The sequence below is a fragment of the Hippichthys cyanospilos genome, chromosome 18 (assembly GCF_059441005.1).
Source record: "Hippichthys cyanospilos isolate Australia breed blue-spotted pipefish chromosome 18, RoL_Hcya_1.0, whole genome shotgun sequence".
NCBI lineage: Eukaryota > Metazoa > Chordata > Actinopteri > Syngnathiformes > Syngnathidae > Hippichthys > Hippichthys cyanospilos.
In genome coordinates this window covers 6588088-6614174 of record NC_142386.1, presented here as the reverse complement: position 1 = coordinate 6614174, position 26087 = coordinate 6588088, and the positions used below count along the sequence as shown (strand labels likewise).

At 45.7% G+C, this 26087-nt stretch overlaps 3 protein-coding genes across 7 annotated transcripts; 1 reads left to right on the top strand and 2 right to left on the bottom strand.

Annotated features, from left to right (window-relative positions):
- Positions 1 to 285: 285 nt before the first annotated feature.
- Positions 286 to 16590, bottom strand: chrne (cholinergic receptor, nicotinic, epsilon). 3 transcript variants are annotated; one of them, XM_088440269.1, is made up of 12 exons: positions 16381 to 16590; positions 4748 to 4881; positions 4374 to 4418; positions 4179 to 4288; positions 3938 to 4093; positions 3754 to 3857; positions 2832 to 3032; positions 2591 to 2705; positions 2396 to 2510; positions 1365 to 1572; positions 1161 to 1294; positions 286 to 1081 (listed from the first exon to the last, which is right to left on the bottom strand). In XM_088440269.1, the coding sequence occupies exons 1-12, from the start codon at positions 16496 to 16498 to the stop codon at positions 914 to 916; spliced, it is 1608 nt and encodes a 535-aa protein (XP_088296395.1). In that variant the 5' UTR covers positions 16499 to 16590; the 3' UTR covers positions 286 to 913. The 3 variants fall into 3 exon arrangements, with proteins under 3 accessions (XP_088296395.1, XP_088296396.1, XP_088296397.1); XM_088440270.1 differs by having other exon boundaries at positions 1161 to 1291; positions 16381 to 16589; XM_088440271.1 differs by lacking the exon at positions 16381 to 16590 and adding an exon at positions 7007 to 7101.
- On the top strand, positions 11100 to 16033 carry gltpd2b (glycolipid transfer protein domain containing 2b). 2 transcript variants are annotated; one of them, XM_088440273.1, is made up of 5 exons: positions 11100 to 11575; positions 13571 to 13629; positions 13720 to 13880; positions 13960 to 14343; positions 14407 to 16033. In XM_088440273.1, exons 1-5 carry the CDS (start codon positions 11506 to 11508, stop codon positions 14531 to 14533), a joined length of 801 nt encoding a protein of 266 aa, XP_088296399.1. In that variant the 5' UTR covers positions 11100 to 11505; the 3' UTR covers positions 14534 to 16033. The 2 variants fall into 2 exon arrangements, with proteins under 2 accessions (XP_088296399.1, XP_088296398.1); XM_088440272.1 differs by having other exon boundaries at positions 13960 to 16033.
- A 254-nt stretch (positions 16591 to 16844) lies between the features above and the next one.
- Positions 16845 to 25712, bottom strand: atp1b2b (ATPase Na+/K+ transporting subunit beta 2b). 2 transcript variants are annotated; one of them, XM_088440778.1, is made up of 8 exons: positions 25330 to 25712; positions 22330 to 22458; positions 22151 to 22258; positions 21860 to 22065; positions 21679 to 21738; positions 21564 to 21590; positions 20049 to 20144; positions 16845 to 19967 (listed from the first exon to the last, which is right to left on the bottom strand). In XM_088440778.1, the coding sequence occupies exons 1-8, from the start codon at positions 25418 to 25420 to the stop codon at positions 19800 to 19802; spliced, it is 885 nt and encodes a 294-aa protein (XP_088296904.1). In that variant the 5' UTR covers positions 25421 to 25712; the 3' UTR covers positions 16845 to 19799. The 2 variants fall into 2 exon arrangements, with proteins under 2 accessions (XP_088296904.1, XP_088296905.1); XM_088440779.1 differs by lacking the exon at positions 21564 to 21590 and having other exon boundaries at positions 25330 to 25711.
- Between the last annotated feature and the right edge of the window lie 375 nt (positions 25713 to 26087).

The following is a 26087-nucleotide window of genomic DNA, read 5'->3' as shown; positions in this document are numbered from 1 at the left end:
GAATGGTCAAAGCTCGCCATATTTTTTTTTTTAAGGCTCTCGTCACTATACAAAAATTCTGGCATAACAATCCCAATAACGGCGTTTTCTTTTTCTTTCTTTTCTTTTTCGAACCCTTCAGGTTCGAATTCCCTTTGTGACCACCAAGAGGCGCCCAACCTGCGCAAGATCGATAAAAGAAAAACAAATGTTGCACAAATAGTAAATAAATAAAGCGTTCACAATTGTGAGTGTATATATAAAGGTATATCAGCAGGTCATAATGTGTGAATTTAAATATTTATTTTGAAAACACAGCACAATGACTTCAAGACATTAGCTCTCCCAGAGAATGTCCCTGCCCCTATAAAGCATTCTGATAAATAAGAAATCATAACAATAAGGTTTTGATGAATTGGCTGGCTCAAGTTCCACACCTGTTCTTCAAATAAGACATAGTACTGCAAAGAAAAATTCAGTCTTGTTCAGAGATGCTGGCAATGCAGAGCTTAATAAAGGCCCACACAAACAGGGCAAAGTTATGATACAGTCTAAAAAAAAAAGACCCCCGTGTCAATAAATACTTTTCCACTTAATCATGTTCCATCCACCTCATACAACACTCACAATGAATTGCCTTCATACCTCAAAATGTACAACAAAATAACAGCATGATTTGCACGAGGATGACAATGATCAATATTTTTAACGGAACCCGATGCAGTTATTATGTGTCCAACTAAATAACTCACACTGGGGTTGAGGTTGCAAGTCTGCCTGAAAAATCAGAGGCTGTGCTGGTATGAGATGTGATGTTTTACATCTTTGACCTGTGTGGAGATCATCCTCACACCACGGCGCCCAGTTACATCGAACCTTGGGGAAGTCTCAGGCTCAGTAAATGTGCATTTCTTCTTCTATTTTATTTTATTTTTCATTCTGGGGCATATTTTTTGTTCTCTCCAGGAAATGGCCATTCGGGAGCTCTGTTGAAGTGTCCAGTTAGGAAGATGCCCACTGTGCCGATGATGAAGAGGAGAATGGCGGCCCAGAAACACACCTTGTCGATCATCTTCCCGATCAATACCCAGCTTTCAATCTCCTGTTTGGAATCAAAACAGGGGTGCGTAAACGAGAAATCACGCGAGAGAGACATTGACCGACGTGAAAATGACACTTACAGAGCCAATGTCATTCTGTTGCCTTGTGCTCTCTGCAATGAAATTGCAGGCGTCCACGCACTGCTTGATCTCGGGCGCGGCTTGAGCTAAACTCTTGTACAGATTGGCTGTTGTGCTGGCGTCAACGCCATCTACTGGAGGGGGGGAAGGCGTCAGCATTTCAGACGCGCTCGGACGAATGGTGGCGACGAGCGGACGTCTCACCGTTGGCCTGCATCAACCCGTGCTTCTCTTTTTGCTTGTCAAACATCATCTCACTGCGAGGCTGTTTGAGCACGTATTCTTCGGCTCTCTGCATGAGGCCGAAGGAGTCTCGTCTACGATCTCTCGTGCCGTTGGCCTCTGACGTCACCTCGCCGTCGTCCAGCAGAGGCGACATGCCCAGGAAGCGGGGCACCGTCTCCAAAAACATCTGGAAGTCGAGGCTCATGAGCACTTCAGCGTTTCCTTTTCTCAACTTTTTTTTTGTTTTTTACTTTTATTTCCTAGTTGGAAGGCATATCTGTGACTGTACTTTGTCAAAAGAGGCCTATTACTTTTTTTCAACATATGGCAGGAGAAGACAAGGAGAAAGATAACGTCACGTTCTGGAGGAATTTGCGTTAGAATCGGTCCCTATTTTAGCATTTTTCACTTGTCATTACACGTTAACAAAAAGATTGAGAATTGAAAAAAAACAGAGGTAGTGAATGCACATTCATGTCAGGGTTCGTTCAAAGGGCGTCATCGTTTTGAACATGAAAAATTCCCTTGAGACACCAAAACCCATTTAGAGTGTTTCCAAACAATGAAGGACCACTTTAGAATGTCTTAGGAACAGCTTAAGAACAACTGGGAGGTTGGACCAGTTCAGCATTAAAGCACATTCCTTCAAATTTCATGAATGGGAATTTTTTATTCTTGTAATTTAGAATTCTTAATTTCTGGTGGTAAAACTACGAAAAGACAACAGGCGAAACTTGTACCTTCATTGAACCATTACCTTGAAAAGGCCAGTACATGAGGCCAATGATTTATTGTTTTAATTGTTATTTTTGGAAATGAGTGGAAAAAGACGTCAGTTGACCAACATTTTAAACCATTGGCAGCAGAATCAACTTTTGTTTTTTTGAGTGAGATGCTCAGGCAGGGCTCAGGTAACAACCAATCAGCGCGCACCAGTTTACCGAGTTCGATCACGTGACCTTGGCGAGCCGAGCCGTGATCGATTGCTACCCGAGCGCTCCAAAACTCACGTGCTTGATTTGGTGAGACATGGTGTGAGTGCTGGGGCTCCGCAGGGAGAAGTTCAACACCACAATTTGATTGGTAGCAATGAGCGTGGTCACACACATGACAAAGATGATGTACCTGAGGAAAACATCAGAGAAGGACACTGAAAATTGGCGTTTCGGGCTCAAATATCACTTGACACCCGCTTACTGACTCACTTGCCGATGAGGGGGACAGAAAGGGATGTTTCGGGGAGCTTCTGAGCGATAAGGAAGAGGAAGACGGTCTGGGCCAGCAAGACTGAGATGGACACCGTCAGCTTTTGTCCTCCGGCTATGCAGAAGCAATCACATGTCGTTTATACAAAAAAGTCAAGTGCAATGCCGGGAAAGCGGCACAAGTTGGAGCTCAAACTAAATCACAGCGCACTACTCGTTGGTGGCAAATTTTCTCGCTTACCTTGCGCGGGAAGAAAGTATGCTAACACAACCAGCGACGAGATGAGGGAGCAGGGCAGGATGATGTTGATCACATAGAAAAGAGGCTTTCTCTGGATGACCAGATTGAAACTGATCTCCTGATACTCCAGGTCATCAGGGGAGTAGCGCGGGTCTATCATCTTTCTGGCTGGACGATGGACGATGGCCCACTCGCCGTTTTCTAACAGGTAAAAACATCAGCTACGCAAACTACAAATATGCATTTACTACTATATGAGTTTTTACAAAAACAGTCTTGCAGTATGTTGCGGGGATTAGTATTGAATTATTGATCACAAAAATACAACTTTTGACAAGGTCCATTTTGGAATTTCTACAACAACCTCTTTAGGGCCTCAACTTTGGTTTCCAAGCAACCAAAAGATTCAAATTACAATCAAAGTGTATGGAAATTTGGGATTAATAGACGATGCGCACATTTGGAAGATGAACGTGTCAAAACCTAAAACAGGTTTTCCTCCAAACAAGGCATTTCAACTTGGCTATATTCAAATTGTTGTAATGTGGTCATTACTGGTTCTTAAAGTACCTCTTATTATGCGTAATTCAACAACTGGTACTATACACAATTCAAAGGGGAGTTCATTGTAGAAGTAGAATAAACCAAAATATCATTTTTTATTTTTGGAGACAGCAGTTTGATTTTCTGAAAACGCTTCAAATGTAGATAGATTTGCATGCATAACTTACACACTAACACATGTATACATTATACAGTATACAGTATGTATACAGTATATTCGCATACATATGCGTATATAGATATACAGATATGCATACGTATATATTTGGCAGACATACAGCTCACTGGTCCATGCGGTTTTTTTTTGTTTGTTTTTAAAAGAGTGCGCGGGAATCCAGAATGCAAGGCGTTTGGTTACCAGTGAAAGCCTGAGGGTCAATTTCCACCCACTCAATAGTTGTGCCCGTTTCTGCGTCAACAGCTAAAATGAGGTCCACTTCGTTGGCACTGTAGGTCTGCGATCTACCGACATCAGAGACATTCAGATGTGAACGATTCGGTGTGGGGGTTTGCCATTGATCCAGTTGTGACTCGTGTCTTACCTGAATGCCAGCGTGCAGTTTTGATAATCAAAAGGGAAATAGGTGATCTCGATGGCGCACGTGCTGCGATAGATAGCGGGAGGAAGCCAATAGATGGAGCCGTCGTACGAAATCAGGACATTGGCGTAGTAAGCCACATCGAACTTGCCGTCGATGCTGCGGGGTCAAGAACGGAAGTGACGTTTCAAGAAGGCTGCTGAAAGAAGTTCCACGCTGTAGAAACGGAGCGGCTCACTCTTACTTGTTTTCAAGGACGATATCGGGGAGCCACACGGATTTGCAAGGGATGCGGATCACGTCGATGCCGTAGTGCTCGGACGTATTCCACGCGAGGCGATAATCGACCCATTGCTGTAGGGGACATTTTCACATCTTTTGACTTGGCCGAGGGGTGAACAGCACGCCAAGGGAATGGAACGCAAAAGATTCAACTCACTATTTCAATCCACACATTGGTTGTCAGAGTCTCTTCCTTTTCGTTCTATTGAACCAGTCAAGAAACACAGTCGGGATCATTTTTCATTTCATCACACATTGCTCGTTTTCTGCTAGATTAGGGTGACCAGACGTCCTGGGACTGGCTTTTCCCTCAAGGAATTTACTGTCACTTTATAGCGGAACTACACTTGTTTTTTGTGTGCCACTGTGGGCTCATGTTATCTCAGATTGATGAGCAATTCCATTTGCCGTGTTCAAAGATGTGACTTGCATCTTTCAATTTCAGCAAACTTGCCTTAAATTTGCACATGTGGTCACCCTACGCTAGATGCTTTTAGTCCTCCTGTGCAGTCGAGCGAGCGCCTCTCTCACCAGAGAGATGAGGTTGGTGAGAGTCAGCTTGATCTGAACCTGCAATTTGTCCTCAGGATGAACCACCGGACGAATGTTCTTGTTATAGTTCTCGAACAAGCCTCCGATCAACTGCGTCTCTTCATTAGCCCCGACTGCAAAGACCAAGAGAAACAAAGGGAAACATTGTCGGTCGAGTCGCGCCATTATATTTTCATTCGGACGTTGAGAACGCGCCAAAGCAGAAAAGTGCGGCTGAATGCCGCCATCAGTTTGTGTGAAAACGCTATAACATTTCTGTGAAAACAAGTCCAATGTTGGGTGGCATTTACAGACACAGTTGCTTGATTGTGTCATGGAAGCAGCCTCTCAAGTGCTGTTTGACCATGCCCTCATTCACAAAAAGCCCAAATTTCTCCAAATGCCAAAGGAAAGAGCGCCAGAGGTTATTTGTGAGCCATTGCCTCTTCTCTCACAGCTGTCACAATCTTAGCTCAGATTACACCACAGATGAACACTGAAAACCTCACGTGAGAATATCTCAATCTGAATACAAGTGTGGATTGTGTTTATAAAAAAAAAAAAAAAAAGACTTCTAATGTCACCCCCTGCACAGCTCACAGGGCAGCTGCTTAATAAAGTTCTATTTGACGTTTGATTTAATATCAGGTTTGTATGTGCAGCTGCTCCTCTAACTGTACGGAAACTAAATGAGCGACATCTGCTTCAGCTCAAGTTCAACTCGAGAATTCCGCTCAATGTTATGCTCAAGACAGGAAGCTATGTCATCCTCAAGTGTTCATTCTCCTTGGCCTCCTTCCCAGCCCGCTGCTTGAATCCCACTCGCAAATCTCTTCCAATCCTTAAAACAAAAACAAAAAAAACAAAAAAACACGTCCCGCCAATGATATTCAACCACAGAAGCATTCGTGAATTGATTTCAATTGAAATGAATAGTTCAGCGGAAAGTAAAAACGTGTTTATGTTTTGTTTATCTAGTTATGAGAGTAGTACACTATTGAGCTGTTGACAGCAGACATTCCAGTACGACACCATGCCTTCATTCTATAACATGCAATGAAATAAAAATGCATCTGGACCAAAAATATTTCTATAAACAATCAAATGCATTGTTCATTGATTAAATATGTAACAATGTACTTAAAATTGATGAACAAGTGGTTACAGCTAGCGCAACTGTACAATGTTTGTTTTAGAATGGGAGAAGCTAGCATACAGTATGCTAATATTCAAGCTGAGGTGCTACTGATAAGCTAACTTATTGTATGCCCTTAAGCAAAAATGGCAATTAAATGCACAAAAACATATGAAAGTGACAAAATGTAATGATTGCATTTGCATTTTATGCTTGAGTTTGTTGCGGGTTGGACAACAAAAGCCAATCCCACTCTGAAATGGAGGCGAATTTGCTGTCATTGAGTTTGGCAAAACCTGGTAGGCTCCAGTTGTGGGTGGGAGCAAAGTTAGGAAGACGTGGCAATACCGAGTCTAATGAATGGAAAGTTTTTTAAAAATGCCCCGACAGCGCCTTTGATAAAGGTAAAGCGGCATGTGTTCTTTGTAAGAAGACGTTTTCTAGCCACAGATGCAGCTCGAGTTTGGCCTACCGCATCAACGCAAAGCCCCAAGCTGCGACTGATAACAATAGCAACAGAGATGCTAGCCAGAGCAAACACCCCACGTTTGAGCAAATCTGCGACGGACAGAACGGATTTTAATGTTATTTACTGTTTGGCTGGACAACAACAAAATTAAAGGTCGCAATCAGTACTTGTTGGGATTAGTCTCAAATAATGAACAGCAGAATGTAAATGGTTGCAAATGCATTTGTCTTTCAATGAAGTATTGGAATAACATTTTACTAATGACATATTTCAAAATAATTTTTTGAATCTCTTGACAGCAGTACTTTTGTTTGCATTTTCCATTAGCAGTGGCTCGCATGGCTACAATTTGTCGTTAGTGAGGGAGCGATTCCCACTCAAGGGCCATGCCTAATTCCAGTGACTGGCCACCGGTCCAAGAGCTTGGTTGGCTTTGCTTTTTTTTTCCCCCTTCGGTCAGCGCTTTACAAAACAGACGGATGGATTGCTACTCTACTTAAGAGTGCCGTCAAGTTTGCTCCCCGATCCACTCCGACGTGCGCATCGGTGCGACAGCCAACACGGTGAGATATAGTCGCCGTTGCTCTCTGAAACGTCATCTGGAGAGTGCACGTCACGGACGGAAACCTTCACCAACAATCATGAGCTCGCTTACCTTGCAGAAGCGCAGTGGCCAGAAGAAGGCCGATTCCGAGAAATTGTTTCAAAGTGCATGCTGCCATCATGCTGGGGGACCTCCTCTCTGTAGTGAACTGTATTGGAGCATAAAGTGTGACGGGAGGTGGGGTGGGGGGGTCCCCCCCCCCACCAGCAAAGCCTTGGACTGCGCCCACCCCGGCTGTCGCTATCCGCCGACTCAGATTTCGCAACAGCTGTGCGCACTAAAGCAGGATGTCAAGTCACAGTCCAGTCCCCCGCAATAATAATCATTAGGATCATTAGCGGCCAACTATATGGACTGACGCCAACATATTGATTTCAAATTCAAGAGCTCTATTTGAAAATATCACAGAGAGTCGGTTGTGCTGGATGCTGTCAAACTACACTGCATCATATGAAGTTAGCCAACCGGTTACTTTGTTTAGCTATGTTAAACTATTGCAAGTTGCGAGATACAAGGCGGAGCAGTTGCGCTTTTGTTTTCCCGTCGTCCTACTGGACCAGGGGTGCGCAAGCCACGGCTCCAGAGCCGGATGCGGCTCCTTCGTCCTTCTGCCGTGGCGCTTGCTGACTTTGAAAAATAAGGAGTACTTCATTCAAACTGAAACCCTACTGAGGAGAGCCACTGAGGTCAACTATTATTTACCGTTATAATGGTTATTGTTTTTGGTGGGGAAAAAGGTTTAGGCAGCTCTGATTTGATCAAGGAGACTGTGAAAATGTAATGGAAAAAATGAGAATGCTCGAAAACAGCCGGCAGGTCATCTTTCCTTTAACGCATGGCATTAAAAGAGACCTCTGACGTCTACAGTCGTCAATGGCAGTGAATGAGTTAAAAAATATATATACCCAATCCAGATATTTTTATTGCATACAATCACCTGGCAAAACAAAATTTGTTTGGATTCAACACACCCTTTTTTTTAGTGCGATTTGCAAATTAATACTGGAGTCGATGTTTGATATTCAGAATGTTTTCGATTCAACGTAGGCATCCACCCAACTTTTTCTAAGTGTTGCAAGCTTGTTGGTGCCTATCCCATCTGACTTTGGGCAGTAGGCGGGAGACACCCTGAACTGGTTGCCAGCCAATTGCAGGCCACACAGAGACCCAACCACACCTAAGGACAATTTATTATGTGAAATGAAGGAGCAAGACAGAGTGCCCGGAGAGAACCCACGCAGGCTCGGGGAGAACATGCAAACTCCACACAGTATTTTACGTCCTATGTGCTGCCTGCCAACCTCCTCCATTTATAGCAAAGCAGGCAACCGTTGCGAGAACGCCAGTCATTTCTTCAAAACAAACTGTACCATAACTTGGTGGGCTTTTATTTTGAAGTTCCTCTCGATAGTCGACGTGATCGCTTTCGCCTCAAAGGGAGCAAGAAGCTCCGGATTGGGGGGGATTGCGCACCCCTGGCCTACAAGGGACGAGCATGCAAGTGAGCATGATTTCTCTATGGGTCACTTTGGGCTCTCTCGCCCACCAACAAGGCAAGAACGGGCGCGGCGTCCGTGCAGCTGCGCGCCGCGGATAGCCCACGGGCGACGAGGGCCCGCCGGCGTATTGAAATAGACACTCAGGAGCCTGGCCGCTTTGCGAGCGAGTCAGACGCTGTTCGCAGAGCCCAAAAGCAGATGGCTTAAAGAGCTGCAGCTGGAGCTCCTCATCAAGTTACATTTCGTTACTTTGTACGTTATCAACAATTGTAAAGAAGTAGCAAACGTGCACGTAGGAAACTGGCCAGACCTGACGCATTCAGTTCCACAGACCGCACTGGCTATTATAATTAGCGCCGTGAGTAATAAGAGTCGTGTCAGTCACTCTGCGGCTACAAGGGCAAGAGGCTGATTTTTGGAATGTGCCATGTGAGTTGCGCACTATGTGATGTACTTCTAAATATACAATTTGTGCAAGAGAGATGAGCTTCCTTCAGGTCACTGGAGCTGACACAAGGCAAGTGAGAAAAAGCTTGCGTCCATCCAAGCAAACAATAATCTTTCGCAGGGAACACACTTGTTTTCTTGAGGCTGCCAATCCTATCTAAGCTAGCCAACGTGCTACGGACAACGGCATCCGTGAGGCAAAAAATGCGACAATATTATGAATACAATATAAACCTGCCGTTTGGAAAATCCGTGCTGCAATTTTTTTCCTCTTTAGGTGAGACCACTACAATGAAATAAATAACCAAATCAAATGATGCCTCGATTGAGGAATGAGAAGCACAACTTACAGGCTGTTAAAAAAAAAAAAAAAAAAACATGGCGGTTGAATTTAATGAAATGTATTGAGAGGACTTTTGGCTCTATCGCTAAACAGTATTGGAAATATGCCCAAATTTGAGAACTTTGTGTGTTTTCCAGGATGTATTTTTGCAAAGTTATGCAGTTTTTTCTTCAGCAAGAACTAAAACAAGCAGGTCTCTAGCTCAGATCCAAAGTCAGTCACCTTTGACCTCACCAATGCTATCCTGTAGATGACTAGCCACCCCTGAACATCTTGTTCATGGCTTCTCGCTGGGGAGACCAAATTTGAGAACTTTGTGTGTTTTCCAGGATGTTTTTTGCAAAGTTATGCAGTTTTTTTTTCTTCAGCAAGAACTAAAACAAGCAGGTCTCTAGCTCAGATCCAAAGTCAGTCACCTTTGACCTCACCAATGCTATTCTGTAGATGACTAGCCACCCCTGAACATCTTGTTTGAGGCTTCTCGCTGGAGGAAACCAAGTGTGTGTTTCTTTTTTTTCTTAGATCTGATTTCATCTTTTCAACATCTCGTGGTCACTATCTGGTGTCCGTCGTAAAACAATGACGGAGAAAGCCAAGGTGATGCACCCAGCATGTAACTTGTGCTGCAGCGCGCTTAAATGTTTTGAAACTGGAGATGTTTTTCTCACTCGAGTAATGCTGTGCCGCCACAGGGCGGCATAAACCCACTCGGGTGAGCGATTGATGAAACGCCCCCTTTCCCGCTCCTCGGCAATAGGCGAACCTCGGCTAGAAGGCTTTTGGAGCACATTTTCCACGTTTGTTGCATTGCGCAAGGCACAACAGCCGCTTCCTTTTAGCCTTGATGTATAACGTATGTTTATTGCTGATACGGGGCGTAAATCACAGCGGTTGCTAAGCAGAGTCAAAGAGCTGGAGGCTTCTTAGACGGTCACATGTTTCCCGCTGGTCGGGGCCTCCCCGTCGTTTGCGTGGGAGAAAAGGCGCATGAGCGGCCCCTCCCAGCACGCTTTGGCTTTTTTGCCGCTCTTCGCGCCAATGAATGGCATTGTAAGGCCCGTCATGAGGAAGGGGCACGTGCTTCTGCTTGAATGGGTCGAGGTCAGCGCCCGTCTCTTGCATTCCCCAGGGTTAAGGAGGCAAAAGCCGCTCGTGGACAAAATGGCCGTAGGAAGTGAAGCTCCATATCCCCCGTTTGAGGCCACGTCTCACATTGGACCGGCTTCATTGGAGAGGTTCGCTTGGTTGCGCTTAGGGTTACTAAGACCAAAAAAAATCGGCTACATCCGAATGAAACGGCGCCCCAAAATAAAACCTCCAGTTTCTTCAGTCATTCTGGAGTTCTTCCTTTCGGTGCCTTTCTGGGAGCTTGGTTCGGAAGATGCTGTCACGGATTCGCAAAGAGAATCGTTTGCGATTAAGGGCTGTATGCATATTTTTCACTTGAAAGCAGTCACAATTTAGCAAGCCATCAATCAATTTGCTCTTAATTTGAAAATGTGCGATTCCTGTCTCAGCAGTCAAAAGCTTTTAATTTGATAGGCTGATACCTGCAGATAGCCTCTTCACATCTCACCGATAGCCCATTCGCCAACAGCTTCGTTTGATTTGTTATACTGTACAAGATAACGGACACGCAAAGTATTGAAAGTTTAGCTTTCCTACGGGGACTGGTTACGTGTTTCCTGTTGAGCTTCGGACTTAATGTTTTCCACCACGTGATATACGTACGTTGGAGACTGTAGTGCCCTTAATGGTGCGTGTGTGAATGAGCGGGGTGGAGGGGGGAGTAAGAATAGGGAGGGTGGTGGTGGGAGGAGAAGCAGTTAGTGTTTACTCAGGAATATAGCACACACGTACCGAAACGCATGTGGAGCGAGAAGAAGAGCGATGGGGGGGGGGACACACGTCATCTCGGCTTTATCAGCCGAGCGCCGCTGATCTGTGGACCCTCTCGCGTTGATCAAGAGCAGCTCGCTCGACGACTGGGACACAAAGGCGGTGAGGGAGGACACGTGAATGAGAGCAAAGGCAAGTGCGAGTGGCGGCGTCAGAATCGGCACGGGCGCCGGCTGGCTTTGAGCCAGAGCAGAGCTGGAAACAACTTTGGATCGGTCCGAGGCTTTGGGGAGGAGTAGGAAAGGTTGGAGGGCAAAGGGCGGGTGGGGCGGGGGGGCTTGCGAGGCAAAGGGGAGAGCGCGGGGACAAGCACTTGTGCGAGACACCCGAGAGAAAGGACGGCGAAGCGAGCGGACTTGGAGATGGGCGTGAAGAGCAAGGCCGCCTTGGCTGTCTTGGTTCTGCTGCTTTTCTTCGGCACCCTTTGGCTCAGTGAGTCCTTTTCTCCCTCTCTTGTGTATTATGCCTTGGACTCATCAACCCGCGGAAGGAGGGAGGGAATGTTTATGGTCTACTCTGAATCATGAATGTGTCACGTGTGGTAGTGGCTGTGAAGCGCAAGCTCGCCTCGGGGCGTATTTCTTCACAAATAAGCGTTTGATTCAATTGGCGTGCCGGGGGAGAAATGTGCCATGTAGCTTAAGGCCTTTATGGGCCAAGCAATATAATTGGTAACCTCAAAAAGCAGATCCATTTGCCGCCCGCCAACAATTTGTTTATGCGAGTCAAATATCTTTGGCCGGTTTTCAGACACGTGCCAGCTTTGTATTGTGAGAAAATTGTCATTTACGTCGAATTCATTTTTCTTCCGATGTCAAAGGAGACCTTGTGACCTCTTGTTTGAACCGCCCAGTGGTTAAGAAGCAAGAAAAAGCACGAGACGGGTCGGAAGGCTCAATTTTTCGTTCGCGGATGACTCGGCCGATCGATCGAAAGTCAATGGCAGCTTTGTGGCAAAAACTCTTAAGTTGTTTGACATTTGATATCAACTTAGCTCTCCCTTTTTGAAAGCCGCTCAAAACATTGACAGACTATTCTCATTTATTACAAAACTTGAATGATATTGATTGATTGAAAAAAAGGTGTGCATTTTTAGCTCAACATTTTACTATAGGCAAAAAATATTTTTGAAACGAATTAGTCAAAACTGGATATCTTCACTTCAATTCCATACTGTTCGACATCCGGTTGTGATTTACCACATGACATGCGTGAATTACCGTTAAGCAGGCATGTCCAAAGCCGATCCTCGAGGGCCGCCTATCCTGCATGTTTTTGAGGTTTCTATCTTTCCAACACACTGGATTCAAATGGTCACCTCATCAGCAATCTCACCGGAAGTCTGACAACGATACTAATAATTTGAATCAGCTTCAGGGGACGACGAAAACATCAAAAACATGCAGAATTGGCGGCCCTCGAGGATCGGCTTTGAACATGCCTGCAATAAAGAGAGTATACCATGTGTCTGCAACCAATAGTTCCAGTGGCTTGCGAAAAGAAAAAAAGAAAAGAAAAAAAGCTTCCTTCAGACCGACGACGTACGGGTTAAAAAGCGACGCATTTGAATTGGAGCCAACGCAGGTTGCCAGATGGGGCAACAGGGCGACAACTACGACGTGTTTAGAGCGACGCGGGATAGCCAATCAGCTTCGGAAGTGAAACAGAAAACGGAAATATAGCGCGGCCTTTCAGATTAAAAGTATTGTATACATGTCAAAACCTGACACGAGTAAACACAACAAACTAAAACACCTGACGAATTATTAAAACAGAATAAATCTAATCTTTATGCCCTTGGGCGTGAAAAAGTATGGACTCAGACTCAGTCTGCAAGCTGCTTTTATCGAAAACAATGCGGTAACAGCCTCGGTTAACGCGAACACTGCTGAGCTGAATGACGGAGAACGACGTAAACAAGGAAATTGAAATACCTACAGCTTTTCAGATTAAAAGCACACACTTCAAAATAAGATCTTGGTACGTAAACATTGCAGACTTAAGCGCTTGAAGTATTCCTAACAATAAATCTAGTTTATCTCACGTCATCTCATATCTTATCTCCGTATATTTGAAACCGCTGCTTAACCTTTTTGTTACCGAATCAGATGAGCTCACAAATGGCGGCAGCCTAAAAAGTTTTATCGAGGTCTGTAGTGGATAAAAAGTTTGGGGGCCACTGATCTAACCTTTACAAGTTAAGTTTGTTTCTATGCCTGTAGTGAGTCTAATTTAGTTATTTTATTCAGCAGTTGTATTCTACAGGAAAAGAAACCTATTCTCGGATCGTGTGTGTGCGTGTGTGTGTGTGATTTATAATTTAACCCGTCATTGACCATCCAAGTTCAAATTCGTTGCGGTGTTTTTTTGTTTTCCGTGGAAATCGGCTGCCGACGTCCTCGTTGATTTGGCCTGCGGCTAATGCAGACGGGGCTTTGGATTACCACTGGGACGCTTGTCTTAAAGGTTACAATCGAGCAAAGGAGGTACGTGCTCAGTGAGCTGGTAATGACGCTTTCGTTTGATGGGGAGGCATTCAATGTTGCTTGACCTTTGTCATTTGACCCCCCCATCAGCAAGGGCATCCGGCAAACAGCAGCGCCGGGGAAGGGACGGAGGAGTGCCCCGGACAACGCTTCCAGGCGTCTGTGCTGCTTGCCCAGCTGCTGGCGTCGGCCGCCCCGACTTCGGACGTGCTGCTGCAGCCTTACCTGTCCAGCTGGGACGAACTCGTCAAGTAGGAAGATCGGCTCGAGGCCTTAGCGCGGCGTCGCCGGCAACCTTCTCATTCGGGGCGGAAACTAATTGTCGCGCAGGTTTATGGAGGCTCTGGGTCCCATGGTGGGCCTGATATCCAACGAAATCCAGAGCAAAACCTCCATCATCCGGGAACTGGCCCGGGCGGCCGAAGCCGGCCCCGAAGCCGAGGCGGCGGACCGGCGCCCCGGCGCTCGACACGGCGGCGCTTACCGCTCGGTACGCTCCATGATCCGGGCCGAGCTGGAAGAAGGCTCGGTGGACTTTGAGCGACCGACGGACTCGGGCTGCCGCACTCTCCTGCGCCTGCACAGGGCCCTGCTCTGGCTCAGGCTCTTCCTGGACAAGCTGTCGGAGATCCCGGCGGCGGCGGGTCGGCCCGGGAGCCCGTCGGAGCTGTGCCGGCAGGCCTACGAGATCAGCCTGGCCGAACACCACTCGTGGTTCGTGCGCAGGGCCGCCGCGCTGGCCTTCGTGGCCATGCCCGACAGAGGATTCTTCTTCAGGCTGCTGTGTGTGCGCGATCAGGAGGGGCTGAGCAAAGTTCTGCGACGCCTGGTCCGGGCTATCGCCGTCGTCTACGACAGGACGCAGGAAGCTCTGCGAGACAACGGCATGCTGGACTTGCCGTGAAAACCTCCACTTTGCCGCTTTCTGCCCCTCAAAAGAAGGAGCGATCAAACTGACATTAGTGGCGGAGCGGTGGTCTTAAACTCGCAGTGCAGGGGTCATTCCAGGCCTGCCGGATTATATTTTGGGGCCCACTTTTTTTGACAGTCAAATGAGTCAAGTTCAGTGCCGACGCGGTCCCCCTTTTGTCGTTGCTGCGTGGCCGTCACCGTCATGTACTTTTAGAATCAACTAATCGAACATTCGCGTAACCTTATTTCACTCAAGTGTTTTCTCATTTTGAGTTATTATTTATTTTGTATTGTTTAGTGCTAAAAACAAATCAAACATGAAGCCATCTTACACTTACAGTAAGTGATTAATGCTGCACTCACTTGACTTTTTGAAACGGATTCACTCACTGGTTGAGTCATCGTTTTCCAAAAGTGAAATCAAATGTCAAAGCAAAGCAAAAGATAAACAACAGCAGGGACGACTACTGGAATAATTAGATGAGAGGCTGAAATTTGAGGGTTTCAATTGTAACAATAGCTCTAAAAGTTTACCTCGTTATTAAAATGATTGATGCTTTATTTCGTAATTGTTTAGTTGTCGATTAATCGATTGATTTGATTTTGATGGGCTGTAGCTCATGACAGCTTTCAGCAAAACATAATTCACCAATTTTGTGACCCATAGATGTTCTGAATTGTTTGCAACGGCGATTGAGAAGAGTGCGTTTGTAGTGTTTTTTTCTTCTCCTTTTTGTGCAACACTTGATGCAGCACAGACATAAACTGAGTTTGCGAGTCTTTTGAAGGCAGCTAATAATGCAGTGAGAAGCCCACGCAAAGTGCCTTCATATTTCATTCATTCTAACGGCCGGCAGGTGACGCACTTGAGTCGACCGCATGTTTCTCAAGAGCTAACTGAATTTGCTCATTTGCCACTGAGCCACAAGCATTTGAAGGCCCACGTCGTTAGCTTTAAGTCTCGGACCATTTAAAGCGCATCGATTCGGCAGCTGCTAATTTTACTGGACCAAATGTGAAGCAATCTTTATGGCAACTGTGCGCACAGCATACCCATTTCTAAGATGATTGTTTTTTTCCCTCTTTGATGGTGACATTCGAAAAACTATGTGCCTCCCTCCAGCCTGTCTGGAATTGATTCTGCACATTCATTTTTAAAACAGACGACAGCATAGTTTATAGTACAGTCAATGCAGACCGATTAAATAACAATAGCAATATACTAACATGACGTTTATGTATTAGGGGAATTCATCAGGTGCCGTGATCATAGTGTGCGATGAAACTGCCTTGATTATGATTATTTTTTAACTGCAAATGCATTTTTCTGAAAGCTACCTCAAAATGCATCTTTGGTGGATGTTGCTTCGGTAGGGGACCTCTTTGCTGCCTATGAAAGCAACCAGGTGCTTCACAACAACACAGCAGTATTATGCGACCACTTTTTGACCTGAAATGATTGTCAATCAAAATAAAGGTGCCTATTTGCCAACCTATGCTTCTGCATTGTTTGTGGCCAATGCTCTCAATTTGTTGAGGAAAACATGAGCCTAACCAGACAGACGTTGGGATGTGGGAATGATTGAGGAGCAAAGAGATGCTGCCAAAATACTCCAACCAAAAAGAGGCAATAAAAAAATATATTTTTCTAGGTCTGGTAATCGCTTTTTATATTACATGGGGAGTGACACTCAAATGAGGGCAGTCATGTTTCTTTTGGTTATGGAGGGAGGGAGGATGAAAACTGTCGCAAACAAAAGCAACATAGTTATCCTACACATCCACTAAACCCAAACTAAAAATCCAGCAAAAACATCGAAAAACAAGTATTTATCTTACTGTGTCTTCCTTGCATCGCAGATGGCCCGCTGCATGCCTTGTGGTGATTGTTGTTAAGCCTTGTGTACCTGGATCGCCGTCCCGCATTCAACTTGGCAGGTAAGAGTTGTGTTTTCATCTTCTTTATGTCCGCGGAAGCCTGGGGTAACTGATCGGTTTTGACACATTCGCTCACGTTTGTAGGTTCCCGCTTTACTGTATTTGTATTGGCTCGCTCGGCATTTGGTCTCTCTGAGACACCGTAGTGAGCGTGCTATATTCACGTAACACCGGTAAACGGGAACTCTACGTTCTCCACAACGCGTTTTAATCATCCGATTGTGCGCAAGGAGGATTATGGTCATTGAAACGAATTTGTACATGTGTTTACACTCACATAATGATGTTTGTGATCTGGGAGATCCATTTTTTGACAACTTTGCGACTTGAACATCAGCCGAGAGACAGAGGCAACACTTGTCAAATTGGGTTCCCTTAAATGACATTTATTAACGCTCTATCTCGTTTTGCGGTAAACACGAGCAAAAATATACATACATACAGTCAGAGCAAAATATACAAATCCAGAATAATATCATCCGTTTGGGCAACAAAAGTGAGCGCATTCTTCTCTTTGCACTACATTCCAGGAAGGAGGGGATGATTTATATATATACATATATATCTTCTAAAAAAAAACCAACAACAAAAACATCTTTAGTGTACGTCTATCATTATTTTTGGCTGGAGCACACCGTGTCTTTGTCTGGGAAAGGTTTAGTCGAAACCTGACATGTCATTCATTGTAAAGGTGAAAAGTTATTTGCTGGGGCAAAGGTGGGAGTATCGCGCACACATAAAAAATACAAAAACAAACAGGAGAGCTTTGTCAACCAAACATTTGATGAATTAATGATAAAAACCCTCCCTGTGGCACAATCCGAGCCGATACATTCTCTAAAGCTTTCAACAGAAATGCAATTAAACAAAAAAAATCGTTTGTCAAAAATCATTCTCGTTGCCCTTTGACACTGATGTTCTCGCACACTTTTTTTTAAATCTCCGTTTTCCACGAATCCCACACGGGAAAGAAATATATTGCTTTGAAAATACAACAGCAAAGGACATTGACCAAACCGTGATAAGAACGTAACCGAAAGACGGGCAGCAACATGTTACACCTTCCGTCCACCAGGAGGCACGCTTATGTCTTTGTAAAACCCTTGTGTGCGTATGTAAAATGATTATATAAACGTTGCTCTTTATCTATGCCGCCTGTATTATGCGCTCGCGTGAAAACTACAGTACGTCCGCAGCGCACTGTTGCCGAAAGGAAAACTCATGTGGAATGAGGATCTTTGGTTGAAGAACTCATCTTCACATGCAGATGGCTCAAAAAAGAAAGCTTTAGTTAGTCATGCGTCACTTCAATTACAGGGGCAACATTCTGCGCTAAATGCACGGACGAGTCGAGGAAATGAAAGAATGATGCTCGATGCAATTCTTTTGGAGGCGATGGCGAGGAGGAGGAGCAACAAAGTAGGGCAAAGAATTTCCGCGTGTAGGCACTGGATTAGCCCCCCAGATTAAGAGATTATCGTGAAATTAAGAAGCGTTCGTGTGACGACGGGGTTGGGAAAAAAATCAAAGAGATTATATCTAACATTAGGCTTTATTTGCATTTTGTGCGTTAAATGGCTGGATCATATTAGCGTCTGAATTTATTTCCAAAAATGAAGTAAAAAAAGAAAAGGTAGAAGAATACACACGCTAATTTTGCTCGTAATTGAACGGGAAAAGGTCTGATGCCAATTGGTGACAATTGACGCCAATGGATTAACATAATTTCGGACCAAGCAAACTGATGCAATGGCGCTGGAGAGAATCACATCATTTTTTTTTAAAGTCCCTCATTTCTTATGTGGTTTGTGGTAAAAGTCCACTTTGCTCGTTTGAGGCCTTCCCAATAATATGTAAACGGGATGTTTAAGGATGATAAAGGCTACAAACACAAACTCTAACTATGATAACCTCCTCCTCAAAAACTCAAAACAATCATTCAAAACACAGTGAATCAATAAAAAAAAAGAATAACGAAATACATCTATTAATCAATCTAATTTTCATATATATATATATATATATATATATATATATATATATATATATATATATATATATATATATATATATATATATATATATATATATATATATATATATATATGAGGACACTGCAAGCAAAAAATTGACTGGGTGCAAATGTGTTGACAATTATATATTGTGTTGATTGTTGGAGTTACTACTCAAAGGGAGAAAATGTCTTCAATTCATCCAAATTCAAGTATCGTCACACACTAAGCCAAAACGCAAGTCGGGTGAAGCGGAGATAGCGTTAAATTTGCAAATAATGAAAGGAAGACCTGATCAAATGCGATCTCTGCCATCTTGCGGAACTAGTCTTCTGGAAAGGATGGAATGGATCATACAGATAGAATGAATATTGCACGTTGCATGCAAATTCCCGACCCGGGCATGAAAGGTGTGAAGGTATTGAACATACAGGCAAAGGCTCAAGCCACAAACACGCACTGACAGGTGTTCAACTCTTATTCAAATCATCAGCTGTCTCACAAAAGCGTTCCCTCCCACCGGAGCAAAAATATGGGGACGGGGGACTCCTACCCTCTTAGCACACTAGAGACAATGCACACATGCAAAATGGCTTGATTGGCTAGGCCACGAGATATATATACACACACATCTATATATATATATATATATATATATATATATATATATATATATATATATATATATGTATATATATGTATATATATATATATATATATATATATATATATATATATATATGTGTGTCTGTGTGTGGTCGTGACGTGTTGGGCTTAGGGATGGGCATAGTTGACTGTTAACTTTCACACGTGGGAGCATCCGTTGAAAAACGACTGCGGCGCTGTCCACTGGCTTCTAATGAGAACGCGTTCCCGTATCCTACCGAAGAAAACTATCAGAACGGACTGTCAATCAAGCAGACGTCAGCATATGCCCATCCCGAGTCCGGCTCCGAAGGGAAGCTATTATGGAGATTAACATTGCGCATGTTGTATTGGCTCTGTATTGAGGCAGTGCGCGGCGGCCTTAGCGCTCCTTGCAAACGTTCAAAAAGACGAGTTATATCCTTCGCGGCCCCGTTTTGTCATGCAGTATAAATAGAGGTCACCTCAAATGAAGTTACAGCAACACATTTCTCCCCGAGCTCACAGACAGAAAGCGAGAGTGACAGGATTAGCACCCTTTCCTCAGGTCACACACCCCGGTGTGCCATGCGTCAACAAAAAGGGTGGAAACACTCGCCGCACTCGCTTTCTGCGCACGCGCAACCTCGCCGGGCGTGACCTTTTCCGAGGCGGGCAAACAGCCTAGTTGAGGGTGTTGATCCTCAGCTTGAAAGACACCCGTCCGGCGAACTTGTCTCTTTCGCTCCCGCCGGGGAGGTTGTTGGCGTGCACCTTGCACTCGATGTTGACGTCTTCGTTGACGGTGATGTTGAGGAACTTGACGGCCACCAAGGGCTGGGAGTAGTTCACCTGCGACCACGCGGCGGCAACATTCAAACACGCCATCCCGTCCCGCACGCCCAATCGGAACAGAAAGGAGATTTGGCCTACCTGAGCTTTCTTGCCGTAGTACGGGAAGTACATGAGGTTGAAGGTGCCGTTGGGAGGAAAGTACATCATTTCGCCAATTTTTTCCGTGTCTTCTCTCTGTGGAGGCCAAACAAGTTCATGGCAAGCGGCTCAAACGCGCCTCCTAATGTATGGAGGTCAACCTCGTTCGTCTTCCACTTTTCTGCAAATCTCATTCATGGCTGGGATCGGGTCTCTTTCCACAGAAAGTAAACATACGTACGCAGAGGTCGCTAGCCCCCCTGCGTCAATTTGGGCCTTTGACCTTGGTACGTCTGACGGAAAAAAAAAACTCAACTATAGACTAGCAAAACAGGCAGTGGTTCGAAACTGCATGATGCCTTCATTGCTAAATGCTAGCAAATGGGATCTTTTTTGACTGCAAATTTGACACTGGGGACCCGTAGGACACCCGGGGGTCAGCTAGACATTCTAACAGCACTACTAATGCAATTTTCCGGTATGTTTAAGGCAGCGCTTCTCAATTTTATTTTGTAAAGCCCCCTCAGGAAAGAGAGAACCTTTCGCCATCCCATCATCGCAACGAATATAACAAAAAAAATGATAAAAATTGTATGATTACACCCAAAACTGTATCATTTTTAACCTTAACAAAACAAGAAAGGAATATGAGTTCACTTTCAACTGCTTTTTACAGCGTTTATACATGTTACAAGTTCGTCTAAAAATGAAAAAAATAACCCATTAGATCAAACTGAATGAAAAAACAAAAAAATGCCAATCCCTATTTAATTGCAACTACATTTCACATGGGAGGACCTACCTAATCGGGTCTCAATATTCCACGAAAAGACATTTTGCGGCTACTACAGTCGAGGGCTGCACGATTATGTCCAAAATAATAATCATGATTTTTTTGGTCTATATTGAAATCACGATTATTAATCACAATTATTCATCACATTTGATCAAACATCTATTTATTGCCCTTTTTTTAAACAAGCAGTATATAAACAAGGCTTTAAGGCTTGATGCTTACGAATAAAAATGATAAACTAAAACAAATAAATTGACCCAAGACATGTCAAAAACCTGGCACACGGGGCAACACAGCTAACTGACGTAGCATGCAAACCACTGAAAAAAATGAAGCCTACTTAGAAGCAAGTACATGATTTACTTTTAAGCAAATCTTAATCAATTAGCAGTCAAAATGTAATTTTCAGTTATTTTAAACCGAATTCATCAGCTTTTTCAAAATACAGTAGGTCTTAATTGACAGCTAGCGCCGTACATATTAGGAATCAGATTAGAAACTCAACGTCATTTCACACATGTAAATAATATATTAGGTTGACAATTTACGGTAGCCGGCTTCTTAAATGTTAATATCGCCGATGATCAGTTTAATTAATGGTGGCAGCCACCACCGTGATCGCGATTAAAATTCGATTACTAATTGTGCAGCCCCACCACAGTCTAATGCTAGGGAGCTAAGCAGGAGTACCGCTACGCGCGCGCCCAACTTGATCTTACCCATTCATTTTTGCCAACTTTGTACCTCTGAAAGAGCAGAAAGAGCAGGGCGTGTTTGTGGCTGCCGCGGCGCCGGCGTAAGCAGCGAGTGAGCGTGCGAGTTCCTCCGACTTACCTTGGCGCCGCAGGTGATGAAAGGTGCCTGGCCGTCCTTCCCCGGCAACATGCCAATCACCTGCAGGGAGCAAAACACGAGCCCCGTTTAAAGCAAAGCCGGCGTCGGCCTTTTGGGAAGCGGCGCTCGCCGTTCGGTCGCAGGCGCCACGCGTCTCCTAGCAACACCGTCCCCTTCGTACCCGATTCATCTTGATGATGATGCACGGCTTGCCGTGCTGGTATCCATAGTAACGGTCATCCAGGCCCGAGCAGTTCTGCAGAAAGTCCCGTTTGAATTGGCAGGAGCGCTTGGGGTTGTTCTTCACGTCGCCGCTGTCCTCCTGCAAGAAGTAGCGGTCGGCTATGCACTGGTCGTTTTTCTGCTCCTGGACATCGCTGCTGTAGGCTGCCCGGGAGAAACGGCACACACGCGGTCACGTTTGCGCACGCCATCTCACTCCGTCCGAAAACAGGTGCCTTATCAGCCGTACGTTCCAGGAACTTGTCCAGGGCCTGAGTGTACGTGTCCCAGCTTTCCGTTTTCTGGATGTTGTAGACGATCTCAAACGTCTCGTCCGATTTGGGTCGAATCACCATCCCTGCCGGGGAGAGCGAGAGCGATCAGCGCGGCGCCGGCGCCGGCGCCGGCCCACCCGTCCCGTCCGCTTGCCTGGCGTGCGCAGCCTGTCTTGCCAGGTGGGCTTGTGCTCATCCAACGTCTGCAGCATCACGTACATGGTCAGCGCAAACAGGCCGGCCAGGAAGATGTAGAAGACCAAATAGAAGAGAAGGATGAGGCCTGCGGGAGATGACGGCAGACGTTCAACAAAACGCGCATTCCATCGCGTGAGATTTTCATCGAGGCTCAGAAGGAGGCGTTTACCGTTTCGAAGAAAAGAAAAAAAAGGGGGATTCTTTTATGAACGCATTTCATCTTACTAAAACTGTTTTTTATAGTTCCCATGTGATAAAGTAGCCGGCTAACCTAACCCTTTCAACCCCTGGGTGTTTGAGCCAACTCTGGCTTTTTGGTGTTTTTCATGTGCGACATCAAAGGAAAAGCACGCCAAAAAAAAAGATTATATTGCGTAATTTGTCAAAACATGAGGACTTTCAATATGCCACCGTGCCGTCCTTTCGAAATGCTTGTAAGCGGGAGGTGGAGAGGTGCACAAAGGTGTCAAATTTAGCCCGTGTTGGGCTTATTTACTGCCAATCAAATTTATGACATTTGAAGCCTTTCAATGACTTCATTGATTTGCTTAGCCCGGATTCCCATAATGCAAAAGTCTTCAAAAGTCTTCACCAAATCTGAGCCAGATAAAGCCCTTTCCCCTTGCTGAAAACGCCAGCTGTTTCTCATTCCATTCATCATACCGATGCCTCCGATCGGCAAAAAGAAGGATGCAAATTTCTGATTGCTACTCCTCGTAAACAGGAATGCAATAGTTGCGCCGCTGCACTTTGCGGGGAAGGCAAAACGCTATGCGAGGAGAAAGCAATAATTCAGCAGAAAGCGAATAGATGGCACCGATCAAATTACAATGTATGGATAATGCAGAGCGATGTTTGACGCCATGCCTTCCTCTTTTCTCCTCCTCTGGCTCCCCGAGCATCTGTCTGCGAGCGAGCTTAAAAATAGCCATCAGCGCGGCCCTTCCCCCGTTTGGAGATGCGACACCTGGGGTCCGCGCTGGCTCGCAGCTGTGAAGAGAAAAGGTCGAGGAAAGGATGCTCGATGGGGGGGGGGGGGGGGGGGGGGGGGGGGGGGGGGGCATTGGCCCGTTGGGCTCAGCCGTTGGGTTCGTAGTAGCTTGTGTGCAGCGCTGTCTATTTTGCACTTGAAAGCAAGGAGCTCCATCATCTTTTCATGATTGCTGCTCGCCGGCCCTTTTAAGGGGCTGATCAAACAAGCGAAACAAGGCCTTCACATGTCACGCTTCTCATATGCTTTCTTTAAGCAAAAAAAAAAAAAAAAAAAACGAACCCCATTTCGTCCGCTTTTGATAATGCATACGCTCTCTGCCTGCCATTAATGGGGAGCAGCTGCAAAATTCATTCACAAGGAGCAGTGGTTGTCAACCACCGGTCCGCGGACCGATACCTGTCCGTGGATCAACTGGTACCGGGCCGCGTAGGCTGCACCCGAAATAATGTTTTGGAGATGATTTAGTTTAACAGTTCATACGTTTGTGCTTGATCTTTGTTTTTTTTGGCGCCTCTTCTGGCCGCTGTTGATATTACATACATAGTGACAAGGATGATGTGGTTTTCAGAGCAGCCAGCAGCCAGCACTCCCCCCTAATTTCAAAACTAGGTATTGATGAACACTTTAAATTTATTTAACAGTCACACTGGCCCTCTGACATAAACTGTAACTACAATGTAATCCACTATAAAAATGAATTTGACCCGCTGACATAGAGGATGGTGCTTCAGCACCAACAACAACATCCCGATTGGAATTGGAATCGAGGGATCATTTGAGTACTCAGTTCTTGAATAGTCACCGATATGATACTGATATCAAAACACCAATTATGGGTAAACAAAAGTGTGCAGACCCAATATTTGATCAATTTGACCCAATTTTTTGCACGGATGGCCGCGCAAAAAGAAGAAGGCAGTTGAGAGGAATTGAATGAAACATGTGCGTGCGCAGAAGCGGGCCAAAGGGTGAAAAGCTAAGTGTGGGTGCGCTCCGTGTAGTAGCCAACTACAGAAATAGCTCAATTAGGCGGCCTTAAGCGAACAGGGCTTAAAAAGGCCTCCAGACCTTAAAGCGCCCGCATGGAACACACTGAGCTGGATTAACTGGCACGGCGCCGGAAAAAACGCAACCTCGGGCGATGCCTGGATTGAGTTGATTGTCCGATCAGGTTTTGCCATCAACAAAGGCATTCTTATTCGACACTTTTAACGGCTCTTGTCATTATCGAAGAGAGAAGGAAAGAAAGAAAAAGAAAATCCCAGAGTGATTCCGGCAGTCATTAGATTAGGTTTAAATCCCTCACACTGGGCCGGGTCAAAGCGGAGGAAGATACAAATAGCATTTGGCGCCTGGCTTTACTCAGATTATCATTTTCCAATGTCATTCCAATGCAGACTTCATTCAGGCTGCCCTTATCCTTTCTTACTTTCAATGAACTTTTGCCATCGGTCACCTCAACCCGAGCGTGAAATTGAGAGTCGGAGGGACTTTTTCAGGGCGTTAACCTGCCGGCTGGTGACAGGCGTCCGTACGGGTCAGGGGGCTCCAAACCGGGTCCCCCATCCGCATGTTTCCCAGGTTTCAACTGACCAAACCTGACCGAACCTGATCAAACCGTCAACGGGCTCGTGACCATTCCGATCATTTGGATCGGCCGTAGAGGGGGAAGGAACCCGGCCAGTAGAGCCCGGCCCCTGTCCGACTTCCTCCGGCCCAGAGCCAGGCTTCCCCAAAGGGACGGCTCCGCGCGCGCTCTGCGGCGAGGCTATCGAGCGGAAGCGCCGGCGGGCCTCCGCCCTTGCGCTCGGCGCATTGCGCAACGGCGGGAGCCGCTGAAAAACGCAAAGCAGCAAGCGCGGCAGTCGGGCGCGTTAGCGTCACACTCAGCCCGCTTGTCCAACTTGCGGTAGTGAAAGACGCAGTTTGCTGCGTTGCCGTCAGGGAGGGGAGAGCGCTCACCCCAGCTGCTGGCCGTCCTGCCCAGAAACTCCCTGGTCCTCGGGTTCCAGATGTACTCCTTCCACTGGCCTTTGTCGGCGTCCTTTGCCATTTTGCTCCGCGAGATGAGAGCCCTGCAAAGTGTGGAAAAAGCGCTCGCTACTGCAAAGGGAATCCAATTAGCCAATGGGGATAGAGGAGGGAGCCCTTTCTCTCTCTCTCCCTCTCTCTCTCTCTCTCTCTCTCTCTCTCCGGCGCTGGGGAAGAGAATCCCGTCTAAGGACGGAGAAGGGCAGAGCAAAAGTAAGAGGAAGCCCGGTCCGAGTGAGTGCCCTCCCCCCCGGCTCTCGTCTTCATGCCGCAGAGTTTTGACGAGTGCTGCAGAAACCTAGCGAGACTGCGGTAAAGCGCACCCCCGCCCTCTTCTCTCAGTCTCCCGATCGCCTGCGCCGCCCCCTCCCCGCTGCCGGAAAGACGAGCCTACTGCTGATTGGTCAGCTCTCATCCGTCCCCAGAAAAAGAATGCGCCGGACCCCCCTGTTTGCGGATTCACCTGCTCACACGTTTTTTTCTCTCTATATATTTTTTAAAGGGCAAGTCGATAGAAAAAGTCTTCACATTCATATGCTCCTAAGACCCGGCCTCGTGACTCGCGTCCACTCTGGTGGACACTTTTGAGCTACAGAGGTGTCCATCCACTAAAGAAAACTGCAGTTTTAGAATCAATAGAAAATGTCCCCAAAATTCATCTTACACATTGAAAACAACCATTAAACAAA

Coding starts and splice junctions, on each gene's coding strand:
- chrne (XM_088440269.1), bottom strand. CDS start 16,498: ATGAAAACACAACTCTTACCTGCCAAGTTGAATGCGGGACGGCGATCC. Junction 4,882..16,380: donor TGCGATGCAAGGAAGACACA/GTAAGATAAATA, acceptor TGGTCTTTGCAG/TCGGGGCTAATGAAGAGACG. Junction 1,295..1,364: donor CGGGTTGATGCAGGCCAACG/GTGAGACGTCCG, acceptor CCCCCCCTCCAG/TAGATGGCGTTGACGCCAGC.
- gltpd2b (XM_088440272.1), top strand. CDS start 11,506: ATGGGCGTGAAGAGCAAGGCCGCCTTGGCTGTCTTGGTTCTGCTGCTT. Junction 11,576..13,570: donor CTTCGGCACCCTTTGGCTCA/GTGAGTCCTTTT, acceptor CGGCTAATGCAG/ACGGGGCTTTGGATTACCAC. Junction 13,881..13,959: donor AGCTGGGACGAACTCGTCAA/GTAGGAAGATCG, acceptor ATTGTCGCGCAG/GTTTATGGAGGCTCTGGGTC.
- atp1b2b (XM_088440778.1), bottom strand. CDS start 25,420: ATGGCAAAGGACGCCGACAAAGGCCAGTGGAAGGAGTACATCTGGAAC. Junction 22,459..25,329: donor CAGGACGGCCAGCAGCTGGG/GTGAGCGCTCTC, acceptor CATCTCCCGCAG/GCCTCATCCTTCTCTTCTAT. Junction 20,145..21,563: donor AAGTTGGCAAAAATGAATGG/GTAAGATCAAGT, acceptor TGGCCTCCACAG/AGAGAAGACACGGAAAAAAT.